The sequence below is a fragment of the Artibeus jamaicensis genome, unplaced genomic scaffold (assembly GCF_021234435.1).
Source record: "Artibeus jamaicensis isolate MK-2021 breed Jamaican fruit bat unplaced genomic scaffold, CSHL_Jam_final contig_484, whole genome shotgun sequence".
Classification (NCBI taxonomy): Eukaryota; Metazoa; Chordata; class Mammalia; order Chiroptera; family Phyllostomidae; genus Artibeus; species Artibeus jamaicensis.
In genome coordinates this window covers 10,357,546-10,383,959 of record NW_026521859.1, presented here as the reverse complement: position 1 = coordinate 10,383,959, position 26,414 = coordinate 10,357,546, and the positions used below count along the sequence as shown (strand labels likewise).

The 26,414-nt window shown below is 43.9% G+C and overlaps 1 protein-coding gene across 1 annotated transcript in view; it reads left to right on the top strand.

The window, feature by feature from the left end:
- The window catches only part of SPATS1 (spermatogenesis associated serine rich 1), a 65,129-nt gene extending 38,878 nt beyond the window's left edge, over nt 1–26,251 (top strand). Inside the window, exons 5-11 of the mRNA XM_053668295.1 lie at nt 920–1,060; nt 8,197–8,344; nt 15,179–15,303; nt 16,563–16,724; nt 23,992–24,112; nt 24,712–24,774; nt 26,110–26,251. Of these exons, the coding sequence (XP_053524270.1) occupies nt 955–1,060; nt 8,197–8,344; nt 15,179–15,303; nt 16,563–16,724; nt 23,992–24,112; nt 24,712–24,774; nt 26,110–26,251 (867 nt within the window). The 5' untranslated portion in view covers nt 920–954. The remainder of the gene's footprint in view (nt 1–919; nt 1,061–8,196; nt 8,345–15,178; nt 15,304–16,562; nt 16,725–23,991; nt 24,113–24,711; nt 24,775–26,109) is intronic.
- Nucleotides 26,252–26,414: the final 163 nt, after the last annotated feature.

Genomic DNA, 26,414 nt, shown 5'->3' with positions numbered 1-26,414 from the left:
GCTTTCCATGCAAGACCTATTAGATGCTGGAAAGGATTAGTAAGATAAATTCGAGTTGGTATGATGGGAAGAGTGGTAGATTTGGACCAAGGAAACTTGGAAATAATGTCAGTTTTCTGAGTGACCTTGAGCAAGCCTTGCTCAGATTCAGCTTTCTATTTTGAAAAATGCAGCTGGCTGCCTAAGGAATAGATAGCATCCGCCAGGGTGCCTGGCCCAGAAAAACCGCTCTGGACGCGGTAGGTGATAGTGTGTAATCGATGCCAATTATGAGCGGGCATCTGCACGCTTCGCGGAGGGCTCATCCTTCACTGCCACCAGAGACTGCCGTTCCAATAATGAAATTGTCCGAAGAGCCACAACTGTTTAAAAACAAACAAACCCAAAACAAAACCCCAAACGCTGAGCAAACTCTCCAGTGGCCCTTCCCCACGACGCCGTGCCATGGCTGGAGCCTCTAGTTCTGTCTATCTCAGAAGGCTCCATCACGAGCCGAGGACCCTTGGGCCCTGAGACGCCCAGGGCGGAAGACCTGGAAGCCCCGCCTGGCGCCAACCCCCGCGACCGCGCGTCGCTGGGCCGGTGTCCTAGCAACGCCGAAATGCGCTCCCAAGGTGAGAGGAGCTGGCGGCTGCCGTGTCCCTCTCGCCTTAGGCTCTCGTGGGTTCCTCGCTAGACCTGAGGCAGTTCAGCTGCCAGTCGGTGCGTTGATAACACTGCATCTTTCCTGGAGTCCTCCGAGCGTAAAGGTGGGCCATCCCCGGGCGAAGGGGAGGGAAGACCCACAGGTGGAAAACGGCAGGTGCACCTGGGGTGTGTGGGGCAGTGGGCCCTTCGAAGGCCGGGAGAGAACTCATCAGAGCTCTGGGGCCCTTCGAACCGAGAATCACTCTTACAAAGGTCTTTTCTTTGTCTCCAGGTTGCTTTTAATATTTAAAGTGAACTCGTGCACAGATGAGTCTACACACCGGAAACGGCCCGCAGGGCTGTCGGAGCCCCTCCACCACCAGAACGACCTGCCCCGGAGAGCTGGAGAAGGTTCTGGAGAAAGTAGACGCTGGTAGGGCTGTAGTAGAGAGGAGATACAGTTAAGTGGAAGAACTCAGGAGGGCTGGATGTGGATTTGATCTTCATATCCAAGTGTACTAAAGCCAGGAGACACCATTTCAAGTTTAAAAGGAGGCTAGCTTGGGGACATACTGGAAAGAAAAACTCAAAAAACTACTTGTGTCGTATTAACCCAAGATCTAACAAGGTAGAGAGCAGCTTCAAAGCAGAGTCTCATCAATGACCTCTCTGGGCCTCCTAACGTTCTCATGCCTTCCCCCGCCCCACCCCATATATAACAAATGAGTAAAGGGAGCCAGAAGTTTGACCTGCCCGGAGCTTCAGTCAATAAATGGTAAAGCTGGGATTTGACAGGAGTCTTCTGGTCTCTGAAGTCCATACTCTTTCATTTTTTTCCTTTTGCTTATATATCAGTAGGTTTGTAGTACTGTATGGGATGGGCCAGGTCAGGTAGAAATTATGACCACTTTAAGGAAATTAAAGTTTAAATTGAATAATGGATGATAGTTCTGTCATTGGTTCTTAAGCCTGTGGAGGATGTTTGGGGCACATTCACCTTGACAGAACAATGTCATGGAGCAGAACAACCACAGTTTCTCAGAAAACCTCAGAGTACTTGACCAGGTTGGCATTTACCTGTTATAGGTGAGTGGCCTGTATGCTGCGAAAAGGGGTTGTAAAATCTTCTCTCTCTTCTCCATCACATCTTAGCTTGGTCCCTGGTCTTCTGTGTCTAGGTCCTCGACCTCCTCATTTTTCTTTACAAGTGCAGGGAGAGGAGGGAGCTATGACTCACGACACCCACTTATAAGTGGGGCCTCTGGAGCACCAGGAGGTAGAATCAGGAATTGCCCACCATGCCTAGGTCAGCAGGACAGAAAGGTTCTGGAGTTCTCACTTGAAGCCCCAGACTTCTCTGCAGGTCAGTCTGGGTTAAGGAGGGAGCTGCTGGTTTAAGGGTGGGGTCGAGGGGCTCCGTGTGTCTGCTTTAGGAGCACCAGCCCCTGAGATCCCCAAACCGAGTTAGCCAGAGATCGGTGGCTGCCTTTTCTGCTCTGTAGGTGTGTCACTCAGGAGACCACATCTGAGCTCATGGGGTTCAGGAAAGAAGGGCTCCAAAAACCAGTTGAAGATGAATCCACAACTGTGGGTATATACACAGCTTTCCGGCAGAGAGGGCCCATTGCTGGCACTCCTTCTTGGGGAGCCTATGACCCAAAACGGGGTTTTCCTTAGGTTATTTTTTGGGCAGATAGATGGGAGTGGGAAACTGAATGTTAAAGAGTATCCACATTAAGCAAATTTGGTTTGATGTATTATTTTCCCCATTCCGGACAATGCCATTGTCTGAACAAGCTCAGATGACAGGTGTGTGAAAGAGCCTTGGTTGTGGAAGATGTTATTCCTACCTAAAGAGATGGCAGTAGTTATCCTGGATTCTACAGATGGTTCCAAAGAAGCAGGCTTTTCTGTAAACTCTCCCTTTCCCCTGAATTTCTTTCTGGTCACCAGAACCTTGGCTTGGTCCTTTCGGTTGCATCGTCTTGCCTCATGTCATAGTGCTGTGGCAGCTCGTTAGAATTTCCTACGTTATGGCTCACCGAACCTTTTTGCATTGGAATAACAATTATTATGATAAATGGTGACCCTTTCAAGAAGATGTACCTTAGCTTATTGGCTCCTCACCACAACGTAGAGAGCTAGACAGAGAAGTGGGGCCAGCGCTGGGAACCGGGCATGGGGGGGTGACTGACCGGCTTAAAGTTCCTTGTTGTCACTCTAGGCATCGGAGCATCGGATCAGAGTGGGAGGTGCGGGCTCTTCTCCCTGAGCGCTGTGGGAGGCAGACTGAGGCTGAGTTACTTCTAGAAAGATCTTGTGATCACTTGCATCTGGAGAATATGTTGTTTGCCAGTGTAGCACAGAGTGCCCTTTTGTCCTTACCTGTCACATGTCTTCCCTGTTGTAGCAGCCACAGGCCACTTTCTAGAGTGTTGCCACACAGACGTCTTAGGCAAACAAGGAAATGGGCTAAATCTGTAGGTGTGATTTCACTGCTCACTGCACAGGGTTATGTAATATATTCAAATTTTGCATCTAAAAATGAAAAAAAAACCCCTCAAAAAACCAAAAAACTTTTGAAGGGGTTCCTCTGATACCATCTGTAACACCCAGTTCTTGCTTTAGTCAACATTCAAGTCCTTTAGTGGGAAATATACGATTAAATATTTGTATGCTATGAAAAGACAACAGCAATTAAAACCTGTGTGCAAAAGTTATTGGAAGTAAATGCTATAATAAATAACTCAAAATTTATATATAAGAACCTAGATGACATCTCTGCCCTTGATCTTACTTCTTTTCTACATGTGTGAGTCCTTTCTGTGTTCGCATGGATAAAATGTACCTTTTACATAGATATGTTTCTAGAAGTAGAACCATTGGATCGAAAGTACACTTCTCACAGACTTGGGAGGAAACACACAGCCAAATTGCTCTTTAGTAAGAGGGAGACATTTCCACCAGCAATGTGCAAGAATGCCATTTCTCCGAGCGGGACCAACTTAGGGTTTTGCAAACTGATGGCAAATCTCATTTTAAATTCAGGTCTTTGAGTATTAGGAAAGATGAACTTTTCCCCAAATGTATATTGGCTATTTGTATGTATGTGTGTGTATTTTATTTAATGAATTACCTAGTTGTGTATTTTGCCCATTTTTTCCTCTTTGAGTATTTATTTTCATCTTATAAATTTATAAAAAATCATCATATGTCATGATTAACTCTTTCTTATCATGTATGTTACAAGTTTCCTTTTAGCTTATAACTTGCTATGGAAGTTTTAAATGTGTGAGGTCTGTCCAGAAAAAGTCCAGCCATTGTTAATACAATGACAATGGTTTGCGCAACATCGGTATAACCTGGCAGCCAAGGAGAGTGAACTGGAATGTGCATGCATGAACAATGACAACTTCACTGTGTTAGTTGGATGCTGTTGAGTGAGCATGTGTGCTGTGTGGCCATGGCATTCAAAATGACTGAGTAGAGAAATGAATCTGTGTCAGGTTTTGTGTAAAGCTTGAACGTTCTTCCATGGAAACTATTTGGATGATTCGGAAGGCTGCAGCTATGGGCAACTGGTGGTTGGCAGCTTCATCATGACAATGCATCACATCTTGTTCAGAGATTTTTTAAAAAAGATTTTATTTATTTATTTTTAGAGAGAGGGGAAGGGAGGGAGAAAGAGAGGGAGAAAACATCAATGTGTGGTTGCCTCTCACCACCCCTCCCCCCCGCCCCCGCACTGGGACCCAGCCCACAACCCAGGCATGTGCCTTGACTGGGAATCAAAGTGGCGACATTTTCTGCTTTGCAGCTTGGCACTCAATCCACTGAGCCACACCAGCCAGCACCTGGTGCAGAGATTTTGGCAAAACATCAAATCACCCAGGTGACTCAGCCTCCCCTACAGCCCAGATTTGGTGCCTTGCAACTTTTGACTTTTCCCAAAACCACCTTTAAAAGGGGAGAGATTTCAGATTATCAGTGAGATTCAGAAAAATATGATGGGTCAGCTGATGGCGATTGAAAGAACTGTGAGGTCCCAAGGTGCCTACTTTGAAGGGGACTGAGGCATCATTGTCCTCCGTACAGTGTTCCTTGTATCTTCTTCAATAAATGTCTGTTTTTCATATTGCATGGCTGGATATCCTCTGGACATATCTTGTAACATTAAACTACATTTTTATAAGTTATACTTCATAGCTCTGTAATCTTGAACATGTTACTTGACATTTTGGGTTCTCAATTGCTTTATAGGTAAAATCATTTCCATTTTAGCTATAATTATGATCTCCTTTTTCTTCATAATACTGTACACTTGTGTTCAGATTTTTTTCTTGAACTTTGCTTATCTGCATTATTAGTTTTTTCCCATGACAAAACTGATAATCTTCATTTTATTCGTTTCTGCTTTCCTTTTCCTTATCATTTTGGAGGATTTATTCCTTTTTCCCCCTCTCACTTCTTGAATTGAAAGCTTAGTTCATTAATTTTGGAATTTTTTTTTTACACTTTAACCCATCAGTTCCAAGATGAACATTTTCCACCTCTGAATTTGGATCGGTCCAGCCGTGCTGAGGGCCCAGAGGCAGGTGTGGAGTGGTTGTCAGGAACTTTGCTGCGTGAGACTGAGCAATGCTGGAAGGGTCTGTGGCTTGGGGGGAGTTCCGGGGGCAGTAGAGGGGCACTGGTGTAGACATGCTGCCTCACCGGCGTCGTCCGTGCATTGAGGCCGACTGAGGCGGAAAACGTGCACATCAGTGACTGAGCGGAGAAGTGAATTAGTAATCAGATTTCACATGTGAGGATGGTTTGAAGAATGCCTTAACCAGTTGATTTTGCTTGTATTTTTCTTTTTGAAATATGCACATGCGTGCAATATGTTATTAAAATCTAAGTCTAAAAGACTGCTTCGGTAAGTATAAAATAAAAATTCTAAGTGATAAAAGATTGTGCCATAGTTTATTTTTTAATTTTTTATCCTCACCAGAGGAAGTTTTATTTTTATTGCTTTAGAGAGAGAGACAGGAAGGGAGAAAGGAAGGGAGCAAGAGCTACCTCCATGTGAGAGATAAATGTCAGTGGGTTGCTTCCTGTAGGTGCCAGGACAGGGGACCTTTTGTTTATGGGATGATGTTCCGGGGACTGGATGAAGCACACCAGCCAGCCACTATTTTTGCCATAGTGTAATTGGCAGCTGCTGTTTTTTTTTAAGGTGCATATAATAATAATGGTATCACAATGGATAGTGTCTTATATTCAGTGAAAAACAGTACATACATTTAAGGCACAAGTTTCTAATTACTGCTTTAGTTGAACCCCACAAGTTTTGATATATAGTACTTATATTGTTGATTGTTAAGTACTTCATGTTTCTCATTACAATTTCTTTTTTAAATACAAAATATTTACAAGTGTGATCTGTTTCCATGCTCACAGATGCTTTGGCTGTCTTTTTATTATTGACTTCTAATTGTATTGCATTGTGATCAGAGCGTGTGGAATGTGTTGTATTTGACACTTGCTTTTGTGGCTCAGTATATGGGTGGTTTCTTCCTTGGCTGCCAGGGACCTGTGCTCTTCTTCTCACCCCTCCACTGGGCTCCACTCCATCCCAACTACTCACACCTGAAGGAACCGGTTGACCTTCACTATTCCTGGGGCTGCTCTAGGACCTCCAGCATGTTCCCACACTTGGCTGGTCCTGAGGATCAGTCACCTGAGGTGCTTTTGAAACACATTGATTCCTAGGTCTTCCCTGGCAGGTCTGGGTCAGAGCCCTGAAACCTGCTTGTTATTGAACAAGTGCTCCAAGGTGGTTCTCATGACCAGGCCAATGCAGGGAATACTGCGTAGTTGGGAATCAGGAAGTGAGACAGGTGGGGTGCAGTGCTCTGATGGAGCTAGGCTTGCAGAAGAGGAAAATCACTGGGAATGTGAGCGCAGGAGCTGTGGGGGAGGGGCACTTTTTCAAAATGCGGGTTCTCAGGCCTCACTTGGATAGATTCTAAATCAGAGGCTCTGTGATGGAGTTTTGGAATCTGTATTTTTCATTCTAATGAAGACAGTCCTAGAATCAGGATAGTGTGAGGGGAGGAGGTAGCTCAGCTGGTCTTCAAATGTTGTAGACTCACAGACAATCCTCTCAAGAGTATAGGGTTTGGCCCTGGCCAGTGTGGCTCAGTTGTTTGAAGTGTTGTCCTGTAATTGAAAGGTTGCATGTTCGATTTCTGATCAGGGCACATATCTAGGTTGCAGGTTTGATCTCGAAGTGCAGGCACGTACAATCCCCAGTCTGGGCACGTACGGGAGGCTGGATGCTTCTCTCTCTCATCTATGTTTCTCTCTCTCCCTTCCTCTCTAAAAGCAATGAAAAAGAAATGTCCTTGGGTGAGGATAAAAAATGCGTAAAGGGTTTGGTGGTGGGGTTAAGATTTCACAAGAGTGTAGAAGGTATGATCCACTTGCTATATGATTTTGAGAGGGAGCCAAATGAATTTTTTTATTCATTGAGAAATGAACAAAAAATTGTCTGAGTACCAGTCCCACTGACAGATGATGGGAATTTACAGATGACTCCTGTATATCCTGTTCACGTGCAGCATGATACCCCAGGGCTGGAACAGCAGTCTATCTAAAAGTGCACTCAAGAGTCAGAGAAGTCTGAATCTTAACGCTTCTAGTATTCTTACAACTACAAGTTACATTGTGGTAGAAGTCTATTGACTTCTGTGCTCTATGAAGTTATGCATAAAGAAATGCACTATCCACTTATCTGACATTTTAAAAATGTGAATGGACAAGGCGCACACCCATATACAATGATGGCAGAACAGATTGTCTTTCACGAGGCAGTAATTGTACAGCAAAGTGAAGACAGTGGATACACTTCTCTGTCAGTCATGGGCCTCCCTGACTTGTAATTGTGGTGCCCAGCATTGAGCGTCTGTTTTGTGCCAGGCCCTGTTCTGAGTGCTACTGAAATGACCGAGACACAGCCCGGTGGGGAAGTTGTGTACAGAAATGAATGATGACACTATGTTGTGAGGGGAACCCATGGAAATTTCTGAAGACAGTTCTTTGGGTTTTGATCACCAGCTACATTCATTAGTGTTTTACAAACAAATCCCTTGGGAAATTGTGTTGAGATGCTCGGTAAACAAGCAGTGATACATAGCTCGAGTCAGCTCTTAGTTCTCTCACTTAGTGCAGAGTAGACTGTGTAGAGGCGCAAGCAGTCTGGCAGAGCAGTCAGGATTTTAGGCTCCAGCGTCATAAGAACTGTGATCAAATCTGGGCCAAGATGTTTGTTTTCTATGTGATTTGAGCAAGTTGTTTAACCTTCTGAGCCTCAGTTTCCTCATCTGTAAAATGGAAGGATAAATACCTAAGTCTGTAGGTAGTTATGAGAATTAAAAAGGAAAATGTGTGTAAGATAACAACACAATCCCCAGTATATACAATAATGCTAAAAAATATTAATTTAAAAATTGTAGTCTGGGGAACAATATGGAGTGGAAAGTGTTTTCATCAACATAATGACATTGTGGTATCTTTGTGCTGTAGGCACTAAACACAAGGATTTCCTGGATTCTGAGGGATGTATCGCCAATACAACATCCTCCGACCAAAGGGTCAGCCCCTCGCATTCTGCAGTGACAGCTGGAAACATCAGTGAGCCCGCAGCCCCCTGCAGAGTGCCTGCTCTCCTAGAGTAAGTAAGGGTCCAGCAAAGAGGCATACATGGTGGGGAAATTCTGACCAGGAGCCAGCAGTCTGAGAGGTAGCTTGACATCCTTGCCAAGAACATGGATTCTGGAGCCAGTCTGGGTTTAATGCCCAGCCCTACCACTTAGCCTCCGTGTGAACTTGGGCAAAGTTCAAATGTTCAAAAAATGAAAAAAATTATAACTTTCCAGGCACCACAAGCAAGGGAGGCCCATGACTGACAGAGAAGTGTACCCATTGTCTTCACTTTGCCACACAATTACTGTCGTGAAGGACAATCCATTCTGTCAGATTAGATGGCTCCCTGGCATACACTATGTGCTGTGCGAGTGCTTGCTGTTGTGAAGTTCAAAGGCAAGCGAAGGGTGAGGGGTAGGTGCAGACAAGTGTAATTGAACAACAATAATTTAAAAAAGAAATAAAAGGTGGTGAAAATAAACTAAATTCTGTATATTTAGGAATAAGTACATGCACATGTATGTAGGTGGTGAGTCTGAAAGACAAGAAATGACTGCTGTGAGGGTCAGTCTGGGAAGTGGCCACTTCTCCGGGAAAGGGCTCTGGGGACTGTGGGGCTGGATTGTTTTGTTTCTTGTCCTGGGTTTTGGCTTTGTGTTTAGCTGTGAAACTGTATTTATATTATGTGTTTTGTGTGCCATTCCGTTTATATTTCTTTTACAGTAAAAATTTTGAAAACATTATTCTAACAAGTTTTGTTATAATGAAAGTAATTTCAATTCATTGTAAAAATTTTGAAGATATAAAAGTATTAAAAAAATCACAATAACTTCATCTCTGTAGAGAATTGATGTGAACATTTTAATGTTTTTAATATGCATAAGATTTATTTCTTATACATGTAAATATATATGAAATAAGATCATATTATACTCATCTTATTTTTTATTATTTTTTGGTGATGTTAATTTTTAAAAATTATACTTTTTTTCTTTAGTTATTTTTCAAGTACAGTTTTTTGTCTATTTCTCCCATCCCAGCCCCCACCCCATCCCGTGCTCCCCACCTCCCTCCCATCTCCACCCCCCCAGCTCTCGTCCCTGCGTCCTTCACATTTGTTCCTCCAAATCCCTCCCCCCCTTCCCCCTTAAATTCCCTGCCCTCTCCCCTCTGGTCACTGTCCCCTTGTTCTCTATTTCAGTGTCTTTGTTTGCTTGTTCGTTTTGTTGTTTAGCTTCCTGTTAAAGGTGAGATCATATGGTATTTGTCTTTCAACACCTGGCCTATTTCACTCAGCATAATGCTTTCCAGTTCCATCCATGTTGTTGCAAAGGGTAGTAGCTCCTTCTTTCTCTCTGCTGCATAGAATTCCATTGTGTATATGTACCACAATTTTTTGATCCATTCATTTACTGTCGGGCACCTAGGTTGCTTTCAACTCTTGGCTAGTGTAAATTGTGCTGCTATGAACATTGTGGTGCGTAGGTTCTTTGAAATAAAAATTATACTTTATTAATTATGCTTTTAAGGTTGTCCCAAATTTTCCCCCTTTCCCCCCATCCACCCAGCACGTCTCACTCCCTCAGGCAATCTCCAACCCATTGTTCATGTCCATGGGTCATGCATATAAGTTCTGTGGCCACTCCATTTCCTGTACAGTACTTTACATGCCCATGGCTGTTCTGTAACCACCTATTTGTACCTCTTGATCCCCTCGCCTCTTCACCCATTCCCCACACCCTCCTCCCATCTGGTAACCATCAAAACACTCTCTGTATCCATGATTCTATCTCTGTTCTTCTTTTTTAAAAAAATATTTAATTAATTAATTTTTTAGAGAGAGGGAGAGAAACATCAATATGTTTTTCTTTTCCATGCCCCCTACTGGGGACCTGGTCTACAACCCAGGCATTTGATGCCCTAGACTGGGAATCGAATTGGTGACCCTTTGATTCATAGGCTGGCACTCAACAGTGAGCCACACCAGCCAGGGCTCTATCTCTGTTCTTATTTGCTTAGTTTGTTTTTTAGATTCAATTTTTGATAGATATGTATTTATTGCAATTTATTGTTCATAGTTTTGATTTTCTTTTTCTTAAATAAGTCCCTTTAACATGTCATATAATAATGGTTTGGTGATGAGAAACTCCTTATTTGGGAAGCTCTTTATCTGCCCTTTGATTCTAAATGGTAGTTTTGCAGGGTAGAGCAATCTTGGCTGTAGGTACCTGCTTTTCATGACTTTGAATATTTCTTGCCAGTCCCTTCTAGTCTGCAAAGTTTCTTTTGAGAAATCAGCTGACAGTCTTATGGGAATTCCACTGTAGGTAGCTAACTGCTTTTCTCTGTCTGCTTTTAAGATCTTCTCTTTATCTTTAACCTCTATCATTTTAATTATGATGTGTCTTGGTGTGGGCCTCTTTGCATCCATCTTGTTTGAGACTCTCTGTGCTTCCTGGACTTGCATGTCTATTTCCTTCACCAAATTAGGGAAGTTTTCTTTCATTATTTTTTCAAATAGACTTCCGATTTCTTGTTCTTTCTCTTTTATTTCTGGTACCTCTATGACGTAAATGTCGGAATGCTTGAAATTGTCTCAGAGGCTTCTTACACTATCCTTATTTTCTCATTTTTTTGGATTCTTTTTTCTTCTTGGTGTTCTGATTGATTGTTTTTTTGCTTCCTTATGTTCCAAATCATTGATTTGATTCTTGGCTTCTTCTACCTTACTGTTGAATTTCTGTAGATTATTCTTTATTTCAATTAGTATAACCTTCATCTCTGACAGTTCTTTGTGGTGTTGAGATCTTCACTAAGTCCTTGAGCATCCTTATAACCAGTGTTTTGAAGTCTGCATCTGATAAGTTGCTTATCTCCATTTCATTTAGCTCTTTTACTGAGTTTTGATCTGTTTTTTCATTTGGGCCATGTTTCTTTATCTCCTTGTTTTGGTGGCCTCTCTGCATTTGTTTCTATTATTAGATAAAGCTGCTTTGACTCCCTGTCTTGGTAGGGTGGCCCGATGTAGTAGGTGTCCTGCAGGAGCCAGTGCACGGCCTCCCCTATCACCCAGGCTGGGTACTTGAGGTGCACCCTTCATGTAAGCTGAGTACATCCTCCTTTTGTAGTTGAGCCTTGATTGCTCTTGTCAGATCAATGGGAGGGATTTACCCAGGCCAGTTAGCTGTAGGGACTGGCTGCGACCATGGACCACCAGCCTCTGCCCTCCGTGGAGGATCAGCTCTACAGGGGCAGGGTGGTGGTGCTTTGACATGGTCTGTAACTGTCCACTGGTTGCATAGGCTTTGGGGTTTCTTGGGTGGTGCAGGCTAAAGTCAGCTCCCACCAGTGTTCTGCCTGGAGCTCACTCTGCATGAACTATAAAGCAATCTGAAGATGGCCAATACTTCACCTTGGAACCTATAGGCTGAGCTATGGGTTCCCAGGTGAAGCCAAGCTGTGAACCTAGGCTGGCTGTTGCTAATGCCAGGTGTGGTGCCACTTAGCAAGACACATGGGCGCTGGGGGCTTACTGAGGCCTGCTGTTGCTTGTTTGGTAGGATTTAGAAAGTTGTGAAGCATGTACCACAACCAGCCATTCATATGGAAAAGCCTCTGTTAACAGCTTGGGTGGGCCCATAAGGTGGGTGGGAGGCTCAGGGAATCTCCAGGGCAGGGCAGACAGCGTTAGCCAGGTTGATGGAGTCTTAGATAAGGCACCCACCTGCTGGCTCTGTGGCTCTGTGAGTGGAGAGTTCAGAAAAGGAACAATGATCTCTGCCCACATTTCTGTCTGGGAGAAAGCTGTCCCCCAGCTCTTGCCCTGATGCCAGACATCTCAGTTCCTTCCTTTATGCCACTGGTGCCTTTCAAGCTGCTATGCAGGTTCTGGAGCTCAGAGGGAGTGAGTCTGAGTAAGTTGGTGTGTGGGTCCTTTAAGAGGAAGTACTTGGGACTCCAGAAGTTTCTTTCACTGGCTCAATCTCCACTGGTTTTTGCAAGCAGAAATAATGGGGACTTATCTTAGTGACACTGGAATCCGGGGCTGGGGGGCCTGGTGTGGGGCTTGGACTCCTTGCTCCCGAGATACCCCTCCTGAATTTTTATCCACCACATGGGGGTGTGGTACCAGGCCGCCTCCACATCTCCACCCCTCCTACCTGTGTGGTTTCTTTAAATCTGTACTTGTTGGACTTCCATTCAACTCGATTTCTGATGGGTCTGAGCGATGGTTGTTCTATATTTGTAATTTTGATATGTGGTTGTTCGAGGAGGCAAGCTGTGTTTACTTATGCCTCCACCTTGACTGAAAGCCCTATGCTACTCTTTAAAACCTGCCTTTTCCCACCCTGCATTTACTCACTCTTCCACAGTCACCTGTTTATCTGTCCATGTCTGCTGCCCCTCAACTTTAAGCTCCTTGAAAGCAGGGACAGTGTTTGGGTCCCCAGTATCTAGAACAGTACCCACCACAAAATGTGCTCAGAGAAATGTTCGTTGAATAAGCAAAGTAGTTCAATTCTCTACAGTTCTTTTGGAAAGTTTCCTTTGTCCTTGCAATCTTTTTTATACAGTTTGTTCAACAAAGCCTTTTCAAAAATACTTAGGGGAGATTTATTTTACCCCAATGTCAAAATTATCACATGATCTGAGTGGGGGAGTCTGAGTCATAGCATTTTTTTTTGCTCTATCTGCACGCTACTGAAGTTCAAAGATATCAGTAGATGCATTTATTTAAACTGGAGAGCTAGCTGTACGAGACTCGTGAGTTATTGAACTGGGGTTCTTTATGATTTTGGGGCAACATAGTCTAAAATGAGACAGCAGATCACGTTCGGATCCTGCCGACGTGTGTTTTATCTTTAAATTCTCTGAAGGTCCATTTTCTTTTCAAGTGGAAATGATTCTATTGGCCCTACTTATCAAAGATTATTAGTAGGGAGCAAACACAAGCAATATGAAGTTGCTTTGAAACTATTCTAATACAGAGGTAATGTAATCTTGTGGAAAAAGAGCCTATGATTTGATAACAGATAACTTATAGCTGGAAACCTTGGCCATGGCCATATATCTCACGAAAAGCTACTTAAACCAGAAGGGACTGCTTTTTCTGCTGACACTCAACGTGCTTAGCTGTAGGCAGCCCTTTCGACTGCCAGGGAGTTCGGCACCCAACAGGGGACCTAGCCCACAACCCAGGCATGTGCCCTGACTGGGAATCGAACCGGTGACCATCCCATTTGCAAGCTAGCACTCAGTCCAATCAGCCACGCCAGCCAGGGCTCAGCTCGGTGGTTTTTAGTGTAGTCACAGAGTTGTGCAACCATTACAATTTGAGAACATTTTCATTACCCCCCCACAAGGGTAATTTCTTTTTTTTTTTTTTTAAGATTTTATTTATTTATCTTTAGAGGGGAAGGGAAGGAGAGAGGGAGAGAAACATCAGTGTATGGTTGCCTTTCGTGCGTCCCCTGCTGGGAATTGGCCTGTAGGGACCCGGCCCGCAACCCAGGCATGTGCCCTGACTGGGAATCGAACCGCGATTGTGTGGGGTAATTTCATTACCCATCCTCTGTAGCTGTCACCGTCTCATGTGGGCCACTCCCCCCAGCCTTCAACAACCACTAATCTCCTTTTTTCTGTCTATAGATTTGCCTATTCTGGGCATTTCATGTAAATGGAATCACCAGCATGTAGTTTTTAGTGTCTGTCTCTTTAACTTCGCATAATGTTTTCAAGGTTCATCAACGTAGTAACATGTATCAGTACATCATTACTTTTTTAAAAATTGTGGTAAAATATATGTAGCCAGACATTTGCCATTTTATCCATTTTAAGCGTACCATGCAGTGTCGTTAATTATACTTTCAATGTTGTGCACTTATCGCTACTGTTTCAAAAATATTTTCTTCGCCCCAAACAGGAACTCTGTATGTAATAAGCCATAGTTACAAAGTATCTCCTCTCCCCAGCCCCTGGTACTCTAATCTGCTAAATTTACATATTCTCTGTCTCTAGGAGTTTCCTATTGTAGATATTTCATATAAGTGAGATCATACAATATTTGTCATTTTGTGTTTTGGCTTATTTCACTTAATATAATGTTTTTTAACAAGTCTTTTTTTAAAAAATTCTCACCTGAGGATATGTTTCTATTGATTTTAGAGAGGGGAAGGGGAAGAGAGAGAAAGGAGAGAAAGAAACAGTGATGTGAGGGAGAGACATCGATGGGCTGCCTCCTGTACGTGCCCCGGCTGGGGACTGAACCCATCACCTGTGTATGTGCCCTGACCAGGAATCGAACCCGCAACTCTTTGGTGTACGGGACAATGCTCCAACCAACTGAGCCACTTGGCCAGAGCAACATAATGTTTTTAAGGTTCTTCCATGTTTCGTATATATCAGAACTTCATTCCATTTTATGTCTGAATAATATTCCACCGTATGTATAGGTGACATCTTGTTTGTCCATTCATCGTTGATGGACATTTGGGTTGTTTCTCCTTTGGGGCTCTTATGAATAGTGCTGCAGTGACTATTTGCATACACGTATCTGTTTGAGTCTTTGTTTCCAGTTCTTTTGGCATACTTTAAATGCCTAGGAGTGAAATTGCTGCGTTGTGTGGCAATTCAATATTTAAACTTTTGAGGACCCACTAAACTTTTTGAGCATGCATCTTGTGAATGTGTTTTAGTCTCTCAAATCGTGAATCAACAAATTATATGCTCACGGATGTGTATGGAAGAGTAGGCTTAGTTATTATCATGGGTGAGAGTAGTTCTAGTGTAAGATGTGTATGATCAGACTCTAAATACCAGTTTAAGCACATGGAAGAATCTAACCCTTCTGCTTCCTTTCCAGCCCTGCGGCAGATGTGGATCTGAAATCCTCCTCCTCACGTTCTGATCACTGCTCCGAAACCTCATTGCCTGAAGTCCAAAAGGATAAATATCTGGAGGAGTTTAGCATGCTAAAGTTACAGACAAGTAAGTAAGTCAGAGACCCTCCTCCATACTCAGGGTCTTCCCACAAGCCTGCCACACTGTCGGGCGCCACGCACTGAAGACCCACTGCGCGCCAGGCATTCAACAGCGTCATCGCTCACTGTTGTAACTACTCTGCTGGGGAAAACACCAGGACATGTTTTTCAAAAATGAAGTGCCTTTGTATGAAAACCACAAAAGAGCTATCAAAATGCTAAAATAATAAAGAAGCGTATAAAGCGTATAAAGAAACCCCTTCCCCAGTATTCTTCAACGATGTCTGCCCAAGAGCTGTGAAGAGTTTAATATATACAACATTCTTCTAAAAGTTTGAAATGCATGTGTTTGTATGTATAGATGGGTAGGTCGTAGTATCAACCATGTTTTCACTAGTAGAAAATAGTACACAAACTGTTTTCACTCACTGTATAGATCCTGGACCTCTTTCTGTGTCCATTCACACAGATCTACATGGCCAGTAGAAACCTACCCATTTTACACAGAAGGAGACTGAGGCTTGGAGTGGTTCAGCGACCCGTACAAGTACACATAGCTAGGACATGGAGTGATGGGGTTAGAACCACACTCGCCTGCCTCCAAAGCCTATGTTCTTTCTTAGCCACCACAGAACCCAGGTGTTTTTCAAGCAACCCGTTAGCTATTGGTGGATCTTTTATTGTGTAAAATTACTTCAGCAATTTTATAGGAAAAGTATAGAATGAGGAGACAAGGACACCGAGGGGTCCAGTAACTTGCCCCAGGCCTCGGAGGAGTCTTTCTCGTTTGCCTCAGTCACATGTGTTCATACTCTGGTGTCATCGTAGTGCACGCGTGTGCCGCTGTTGCTGCCGACACCATGCTCCATCCAGGTAAGCTGCCATGCTGGCCTGCCCTTCCTGGGTGATGGGCATTCTCTTCTTCCTACCCACTGATCAGAGTGAGGGTTGGATCATAGGTGCTTGTAAAACTGTCTCTGAGCTTCCTGACCTGTACATCACTTTCAACCATAAAATTTTCTTTCTTTTTGGAGGAGAGGATAAAAAAGAAAAGAGGCCTCTTAGATGGTTTTCTCCCCCCTTCCCTTCCTTTGATGTCTTGCCCCACAGAGACTAATACTGGGCTGGTGGAGAGCCAAGGAGTTATGCACATTGACAAAGGTCGTACAGCCAGAGAGTGCGCGGGAGTTTCCGCAACCTTTCGGCATCCCATTGCAGTGTGAAGCTGGGAGCAGTGCTAATGGAAGGATTTCTGATGTCTTGCAGAAGATGGGCAGCGTCCCGAGTGGACCTTTTACCCAAGGTTTAGCAACAGTGTCCACACCTACCATGTCGGAAAGCAGTGCTTCTTTAAGGGGGTCTTCCTCGGCAACAAGAGGTCTCTAGCGGAGAGGACGGTGGACAAGTGCCTCGGGAGGAAGAAATATGGTAATGTCTTCCTCCTGGCCCCCGACTGTGCAATGCCTGCAAACACCCTTGAGTCGTGATTCCACAGCCCCAGCATTTCGAGGCTGGGGGCCGCCCAGTGGGGCCACCGTGTCAGCCCAGTGCAGCCGGGAGGATAGGAAAATGCAGGCGATGGTTGGCAGGCTGCAGTTTTTGGCAAAGAACTCACAGCATACGCTGATCCACATTTTCGTTTTTCTCTGAATTTCATGAAATGCTAATGTGACATTTAAGTCATCAGATAAGTTCTCTCAGATACTTATTAATAGAAACCTCATTGAAGTTTGAAGAAAATCATTTATGTTTCAGTTAGATGCTGCCTGTCATATGCATTTAAATTGTGCTTTATATTCTTTACGAGGAAAACATTCCATAAACCTCAGCCTAAGTGTACATTGTTATTTCATAGCTTATTTAATGACAGGTAATTGACATGAGCATTTATATCTATCTACCTGCCTACCTACCTACCTACCTACCTACCTATTTACCTATCTGTTCGTCTGCTTGGTTTGTAACTAGGTGAGCTCTCTGTCTCAACCTGTCCATGGTTTATTGAAGACCTAAAGGTCGCCGAGTCCTGCAGACTGTTTATGGCACCCTCTTCTCCTCCGCAGAAATACCTGCGTAGGAGGCAGCCACTGCTTCGGGAATGAACAGACTTGCTGTAGCAGGAATACAAAGAGAAAAAAATAGAAAGTTCTCATTTTTTAGCTTTAAAATAGGCTTTTAAACTCGTATCACTGACAAGTAGTTTTGAAAACTAAGAACTTTGTTTAGATAGAGAATACACCAAAAGCCAGACTAGAGCAGGTAGGAGGGTAGTCACTGATATGGGGACTTGGAGGAGCCCAACTCCCCAGACCAGACTCTAGTGGGTGATAGGATGTGAATCTAGCTGGGGCTTTTGGCTGGTGGACAAGCTTGAGCCTTAGAGGGAGGTGGCATCTGCCCTGACTCTGAGCTGGAGAGTAGTGATAGCTGTGGGCAATGGGTGGGCAGAAAGCCAGCCTCAGAGTGTCGCTCACCTGGGAGGTGTGGAATAACAGCTGCATTTGTGTGCCCTGTGGAGGCCGTGGAGATTGGGGCAGAGAGAAACAGTGAGAGAAAGAGAGAGCAAGCCCGGGGAGCTGCCCAGCTCTCACACTGGACCACCATGGTATGATGCACTGCGGGTCATCAAGCCAGGGATCTATGAGAATAAATTTATGCTTCGCCTGATGCATTGTGGAAGGGGATGGCTTCCTGAGGCTCAGCCTGGATGCCACATTTTAGCAGACAACAGAAATAGATGCCGCCTCTCAGAGAATAGCAGAGATAAGGCAAGCAGAAGATACCAGTGTGGTTTGCAGACGGTAACTCAGGCCCCAAAGCCTTCCACTAAAGCCCTGATGTCATGTACGCTTGCTGTGACACCCCTCCTTCCCACTCCCAACTGAGATGCAGCCGCAGGGCAGAACAGGAAGGATTTATTTAACTGGTTTAAATCTGAAACAATTGAGAAAAAGCAAGAAGAAACTAAGTTTAGCTGTATATTACTTACAAATGCTCTTGGCCACAAGTAAGAGAAAAACCAAATTATCAGAGGCTTAAATCATAAGATATTTATTATGTACCTAATAAGCCTTGAAATCCAGGCAGCCTGTATGGTCTGGTTGTCCAGTAACGTCATCAAAGGAAAGGCTCATTCTGTCTGTATGCGCAGTGTCACTCTCAGTAGTGTTGGCTTTTTGTCTTATAAAAAAACGCTTATCATTTCATGGTCACAAGATAACTGCTGCATGCATAACTCTAAGCATCGTGTCTCTATTTAAGACTAGAGAAAGAGGAAACTCTGTTGTTGCCTTCCCCTTTTAGAAGGAAGAAAGACTTTTACTGTATGGTCCTTAGGAGACTTTCTCCCACTCATTTCTCACTGAGCAGAACTGGGCTAATGACAAGTACGTATCAAAAGTGAGTGGCATGCCCTGGCCAGGTGGCTCGGTCGGTCGGAGTGTCCTCCCACACACCAAAAGGTTGCAGAGTGGTCCCTGGTCCAGGGGCATACGAGAGGCAGCTGACTGATGCTTCTCTCTCACATCGATATTTCTCTCCCCCTCCCCCTTCTCTCAAAATCAGTGAACCTATCCTTGGACGAGGAGCAAAAATTAAGAAGTGAGTGGGATCATCATGATGGTCCAAGTCCTAACCCTAATGTATCACTCCCCTTTTAACTCAGCAGTAAAATCATCCTAAAGTTTGTGATTATTCCTTTTCCTTCTTTCCTTCTTCCTTCCTTCTTTCCTTCCTTCCTTCCTTCCTTCCTTCCTTCCTTCCTTCCTTCCTTCCTTCCTTCCTTCCTATTTTTAAAAATAAATACTGAAGGATATTTATTGAGTATATAGAATAAAATTTTATACTTATATGCATCTCACTCTATTTAAGAAATGGCATATTATCTTTCTATCTGAAACCTCCAGTAGGCCCCCCCCAAAACACAACACCTTTCCTCCCCCTATTCCAACGATAACCCCTCTTTCTACCTTTATTAAAAAGAAAATCTTTTTATTAAGGACACTTTCAAACACGTGTAAAAGTAGAGAGAAGAGCATAATGGAACCAGATGTGCCCGTCACTTAGCTTTAGCAGGGACCAGTGTGTGACTAATCTTGTTTCATTTTGCCCCTCTCCCCCAGGGGCTGTTTTAAAGCAAGTTTCAGACGTCCTGTAGTTTCATCTGTAAACATATCAGTGTGTCCCTCTAATAGATAAGGATTGTTTTTATCAGCACGATCATGATGCCTTTCTCATATTTCATTCGTGTCGCCAAATATTGTCAGTGTTCATATACCCAACTGCTTCACAAATGCCAATTAAAAATATTTATAATGTGTTTGAATTAAGGTCTAAATAAGATTCACCCTTAGCACTTAGTTGAAAAGTCTCTTTTAATGTACAGGTTCTTGCCCCCTTTTTCCCCTTGCAGTTTATTTGGTGCACAGCTGGGTCATTTGTCCGTAGCGGACAGTTTGCCACAGTCGGGATGTAGCTGACTACATGTCTGGATACCGTGTAACAGGCTCCTTCGTCCTGTGGATTTCTCGTAAACCGATACTTGATTCGTCGTAGGGTGGTGACTTCTTCTTAGGTGGTGTGGTACAACGACTTCTTTAAACATCAGATGCAGTGGTTTTTTCCCATTTCTTCTCTTTCTTGGTTTTCTGCAGCACTTAATGTTACCGAGCTTGACACCAAACACTGCTTTGTGAAATTCTCTCCTCTCTCATTATTTTCTTTTAAAAAATCTTAAAATTTTTTCAGTTGACACTCAATATTATATTAGTTTCAGTTGTACAACATAATGATTAGACATTTATATGATTTATGAAGTGATTCCCCGGATAAGTCTAGTCCTCACCTGGCACCATGCATAGTTAATGCAATATGATTGACCATATCCCCTGTGCTGTACTCCACATCCCTGTGGCTGTTTTGTAACTGCCAATTTGTACTTCTTAATCCCTTCACCCTTTTCAACCAGCCTCCCAGCCCTCTTCCCATCTGGCAACCATCAGTTTTTCTCTGTATTTAATGCTCATTAGTTCTTGAACAAGATGGAGAGACAGCTTCAGGAACTGTCATTTTGAACTGGAATCAATACATTATAGAAAAAATATATTTAACTAATAGTTGACTCCCAGCAGCTGTGAGTGGAGTTCTCTAAAGGCTTAATTTGTTGTCATAGGTGGAAAAACAAAATGTTCTCTATGATTATAGGTTGTAGGGAAGTAGATCTGAAAAAATATTTATTCTCTTGTATAGGTCTGCCTACAGTAGAGCACACTGTAGTAGTCAGAATGGGTTGGATTCTGCCGCAGTAACAAACTACCTCTGAAATCGTGGCAGCTTAGTCAAAGTTTACTTTTCCTCTTGTAAAGTCCACTGTGGTCCAGTGGCTCTCCGGGGCAGCTCCCTTCTAAGTGGTGACTCAAGGATCTCTTTTGCTTTCACCCTGTGCCTCTCCATCTCAATATGCGGCTCCCAAGGCTGCCATGGCAGGAGAAAGAGAAAGTGCTGGTGGGTCACGTGTCAGCTCTTAAATACTTCTTTCTGGATGTGGCACACATCACCTCTGCTCATAGCCTGTTGGTGAGGCTATGGCTCTACCTGACTGCCTCTGGGTGGAGAGACGTGGGACAGAATATGCTCTTTTGGTGAACAGTTTGCTCCTTCATCCATTTCTTTGATTTTAATGTGTAGGTCCCATTTTCTACCTCCTGAACGTCTTCATAGCTTGGAGATTGGATGGTGCACCCCAAAGCATAAACAGGCATGATGCGTTATGAATCTATCAGCTTTTGATATACAGTGGCCAGCACTTAGGGCTGATACCTGGTTTTGTTGAATATTCAGAAATTATGCCAAGATCCCACATTATACCTCATAGCTTAAACACACGTGTTATCTCAGCGGTGTCGTCTGGTAGGTCTTCCCCTAAAGGTTACACCTTATACTTGGACACCAGCGTTTGTTCTTCTCTACTGGTGACCTTATCCTGTGACCTCCAGCAGGGTCCTAGGCGTCACAGTCAGCTGGAGAGTTTACGCAAAATGCGTGTTCTGGGAGCTACTCCAGACTTTCCGAAACAGAATGTCTGAGGTTGGGACCCAGGAAGCTGCATTGTTAACACATTCCCTAGAGGATTCTGAGCGAGGCTGAAATTTTAGGACTACCGTTCTGTAGTGTACAGCATTTGCCACCTAGTGTAATATTATTTAATCTCCTAATATATGTCCCCATCTAGATAAGATTCCCTAGGAAAAGATCCCCAGGGATGTCCAGCCTCTCAGTGTCTCTTGGGCCACACATTAAATACACAAACACCAACAAAAACTGATGAGCAAAAAAGGTCTGTGCATAATTGTCATGATATCTGTCACCACAGATAAAGCGAAAAAGTCCTCACGCAATAGCCCTAATTATGCAGTGGCCCTTTCGATGATCTTTTAAAATCGTGGAGCAGGTCCCAAGTTTCTGATCACTAATATAGAAAATGTATGTGTCTAAGTGATAAAGCTTAGTATAAAACTTAGTGATAAAACTAAGTAATATTTTAAGTGAATTTACGATTTTGTGTTGAGCCCCATTACCAGCCATCCTGGGCTGCGTGCGGCCCACAGGCCACGGGTTGGACACCCCTGGTTTATACCCTCGCTAGATGGCAATTGTGTTTTCCAGAGTAAAAAACAAATTTGGAATGGGGTGGTTTAGCCTGGTCTTGACTTCAATAATAATTAACAAATGTTACCCAAGTGCTGATTATGGGTCTGGATTATTCTAATGGAGTATTCATGATAACTCTGCAAAGTACACATTTGAAATAAACAGTTTAAACAGTTTATAAACAAGGTTGGAGAAGTTAAATAGCTAAAGAGCACAGAACTAGAAACTGCAGAACTGAATTTGCGCTCAGGCATGACTAACTCCAAAGTCCCAGCCCTTCCTGCCTCTTGCTGTCCCCGACCTTTATTTATCAGTGCCCTGGTTTGGGATTCAAAAGACAGGGCCACTCCACTCTCCTCACCTTGAACCCCCCACACTTGTACCCGGCAGGCACCATCGTGGGTGGAGGCAATGCTATTCACCACACTTCAGAGCTAATAAAAAGTTCAGATGAAGAGTCTTAGCAACCGAAAAGGCTTTTGAGAGAAAATGGTTAAAAAAATAAGTTCTCCAGTACTTCCACCTATTGTGAGGTAGTTTCTCTGAGTTAGCTGGAGGAAAATAGCTTATCAAAAACCTTCCCTAGCTCTCCCGTTGCCTTGCCTCATGGGTACAAATGAATTGAGAAACAGCAAAACCAACATCTAAAAAGAAAACAGTGAGGCCTGTGCATTGGGTGTGTGGGCTAAGGTGGAGGACTTGCCTCCAGCCACGCATCCTGCTTCTAATTGCCACCACTCAGAAACTTAATTTTTTTAATGTGGTCACCCCTCTCTTCCCCTCCCTGCCCCTCCCCTTCCCTTCTTTCCACCAGCCTCACCCAGCACCTGATTTACCCACTTCCCTCTCCCTTGCTTAATGGTTAAGCCCTCAGGACAATGAAGCTCTGGTCAGCATGCAGCCATCTTAGGTCCTGGGTCTATTGATTATAGAGACAGAGTTTTCAGTCACACTAAAGATAATATCTTGGCCTCAGTTTTGTTTTGCTCCACGTCCAGAAAAGCAGAACAATCCCACCAGACAAATCCTTGCAGACTCAGAAAGAAGAACTCCATGGCTGACCTCAGGACCAGATGCAGTGATCGATTACCTCCTGCCCTACAGCAACCAATCAGCAGAGACCACAATCCTGACTTCTTTACCCACCATGATTAATGATATTTTCCCTATATAATCCATTCTTTGGAAGCCGGTCAGGGAGCCAGGTCTTTGAGGATTAGCTCACTTGTGACTCTGAGCATGGTACCATCTCCTTGATAAATCCTTACTTTCTCGGCTGCAAACTTCTGTTTGTGTCTTACTGTGCTTTGGTGAGCACAGGCAAACGGACCCGTCTGGTCCAGTAGCGTGATCCCAGGGCTGGTTAGTTTTGCAGTCCAGGCTTGTTCTCTTAGGAGGGGCATCTGGTGTCATGTGTGGGTTTAGATAACTAACTTGTACCCGCTGCTTCTTTTCAAGCTTAAGTGATTACTTGTTTATTACCTGCCCCCAGCAGGGTGTCGGAGCAGCTGCTGAATAAGCATTGTGTGCGCAGCAGCCCTTCTCCTGGCTCCTCGGCACCCGGCAAGGCCGCCTGCTGCTGCCGCACTGCCCCAGTCCTTGAAGCAGCAGGAGGGGAGGACTCGCATGAGCTGATTTCCTCCTGAGGACCAGAGAGGCAGAGCTTTAGTGACAGTAGCTTCTAGAGCTTCATAGGACTCAGGGGTTCAAAGAGCACTAATGCTCAGGGATGAAACGATTTAAATCGGAGTTCTCACTGGTTGTAGCAGTGATACCTCTGATTCATCATTCATTTTATCCACACCTCTGGTATTCTTCTTTCCCAGGGTAAGATAATCATAACAACACCTTTTAGAAAAGGTCTCAAACATAGGCTCACACTTTTATCTTCTTCTCAAGATAAGACAATTATAAACAGGATTTTAAGATACCTATCTGTACCTCATAATAAAGCCCTAAATTATCTTATTTCCGTTGTCATGTCAACAGTGCAAATCCGTGGATATCTTTAGCTGTTTTTGTGATTTTTAAAAAACATCTTTCACAGATATTGACCCCAGGAATGGAATCCGGAAGTTAACCCCAGGAGATAATCTATATATGTACCCGGAGCAGAGCAAAGACTTCCACAAAGTAGGGTCAACTCTCCCACCAGTGAATTTTTCAATGTAAGTATATGCTAATACTAGGGTTATTTAGTTAAATTTAAAGGAATTGTGTCTTTCTCTACTACAAGTAAGTTATATTTTAAAAGGGATAGATCTCCACAAAATCTGGTTGGCGAAAATTCCTAAAAATGTCCATATTTACTTTGTTAGTGTATGCATACATATGAGTGTTTAGTTGAAATTACACAAAGGACCTTTACTACAAAAATGTGGTTGTTAATTTTATTCCTATTATTGCCACAGATTTGAAGACTTTAAGTTTCACGCTGTGTCAGGTTGTTGGTTAGTGACTGCCAGTTGGGCGCGTTTGCGCTTGGAACTAAACTCAGACTAAAGCGGTTTAGGAGAAAGGGAGGGTCATTAAATTAAAAGAAAAATAGTTGATGTATTACATTAAAATACTAATTAAAAAATTAAGCATGTTTGACTTAACAATGTTCACTAAAATGATAAAGCTAATACGAGTTATGGCCCTTACAGTTTTGAAGCCCATACATGACAATTAAAACAGAAAATAAGACATTTATTGAACACAGTGATGTATCGATCTCTGCCACAGGAGGAAAGCCAGTTTTTATGGTCACCTTTTCTGTTTTCAGAGTGCCGTATGAAAAGAAATTTGATACGTTTATTCCACTTGAGCCTCTTCCACAAATTCCCAAGTGAGTGTTCTCATCATGTTCTTTATTATCCTATCTTTATGAAAATATCAATTATTTATTATGTTCTCCTGTGGAGGAAGTCACAGACACCGCCCACACAGGGACATTTTGAGTCTCGGCAGGTGGGTGGGCGGTTTGTACAAGGTCTCGGAGAGACACCTGGAGGCAGGTGTCTGTGGGACCTGACGGCGGGGCTGCTCTGAAGAGACCGTTGACAGACCGCCAGACACGTGTGGTGCGCTAGCTGTGCGCCGTCTGGGGGCGGGTTATATGGAGCTAGAAGACAGGCTCCCTGATTTCCCAAACACAAAGGTTTGTAGGCAAAGAAAGACACATACTTATATGAGTGCAGCCAGTGAGGATGGTTAGAGTTTGAACAGGCGGAGAGAAAGACATTGGAATATTCTGTATTTGAAGGAAGTGCCAGTCATCTGATCTCATATTTTCCCTTAATTCCACTCAGAACTTTACTTATTCACCCAGGTACAGTTCTAACCTAGAAAAAGATGTGTTGATGTATCACTTTTTGTCCTGCTATTTTTATTTGGGCTGCTTCTATTGGTTTGTCTTTAATGACGGCCTTGAATTATAACCTTGACTCACACCTATTGTGTATATGTTAAGTCTCCTCTTCCTCCTTGCAAGGATTTGCGTACTCTAGGCAGGTTTATCAGGGCTTTTCCTCAATTACAGTGCATTTCTGCTTTAAAGGATGAAAGTTCTAGCTGCCAAAACATAAAAACATTTTTCATCTCCCTGCTTTGACTCACCCCAGGAGTCACACTGCCTGATGTCTGCACACAGTGCAGCCCAGCACATGCGATCTGAAATCTCAGCAGGCCCGGGAGGACCAGCCTGTGAGAGCTCATGCGGGTGGGTGAAGCACCCAGGGGCTCCCCACAGTGGGAAGCTCTTACTAGTCCTAGGTATGAGCAGTAAGAGGAGGGATCAGGTCTGCAGGGCAGTGAGAGATGGAGGCTGTGGCCGTGGAGAATGCAGCCCTGCTAGAACTGGGGTACTCAGGAGACGGGGCGGGAAGTAGGTAGAAATACCCCAAGCCCACTCTTCTCACCTTCTGAGTTCCTGCTGGTGCCTCTCACTCGCCCAGCCCAGCGCACAGGGGAGCAGGGAGGAGCCAGGGTGATGACGGCTGCAAGGGCAGCTTCCCAAACAGAAAAGGGCAGAAAAAAGACCTGGGTTTGGGCAGGGGCAAGTGGTGAACGATGAACATGGAGTTTTATTTTGACACTGGTCTAAATTGGAGGCCTTCTTACTGACCATGTTTATAAATTTTGCATCAGACGAATGCAAACTCAGGGTGTTTTCTTCTTCCAGCTTGCCTTTCTGGGTAAAGGAGAAGGCCAACGTGCTGAAGAATGAGATAAGAGAAGTTGAGGAACTTGACAATTGGCAGCCAGCAATCCCTTTGATACACAGTTTATTCTCCACTGGTGGGTTCAAAACCTTCAAAGGATAGCATAAAAACTGGAGACACGCCCAGAGCAGCAGGCTTTTGAGAGGGTTCCCCATGGGGAGGAGGAAAGGTGGAGCCTCTCCCAGAGCGGGTGTTGTGTTTGGCAGGTGCTGTGACTGCACTTCATGGGTCGAGTGGTTGGTTTTTGTTTTTAAAGTTTGTTTGT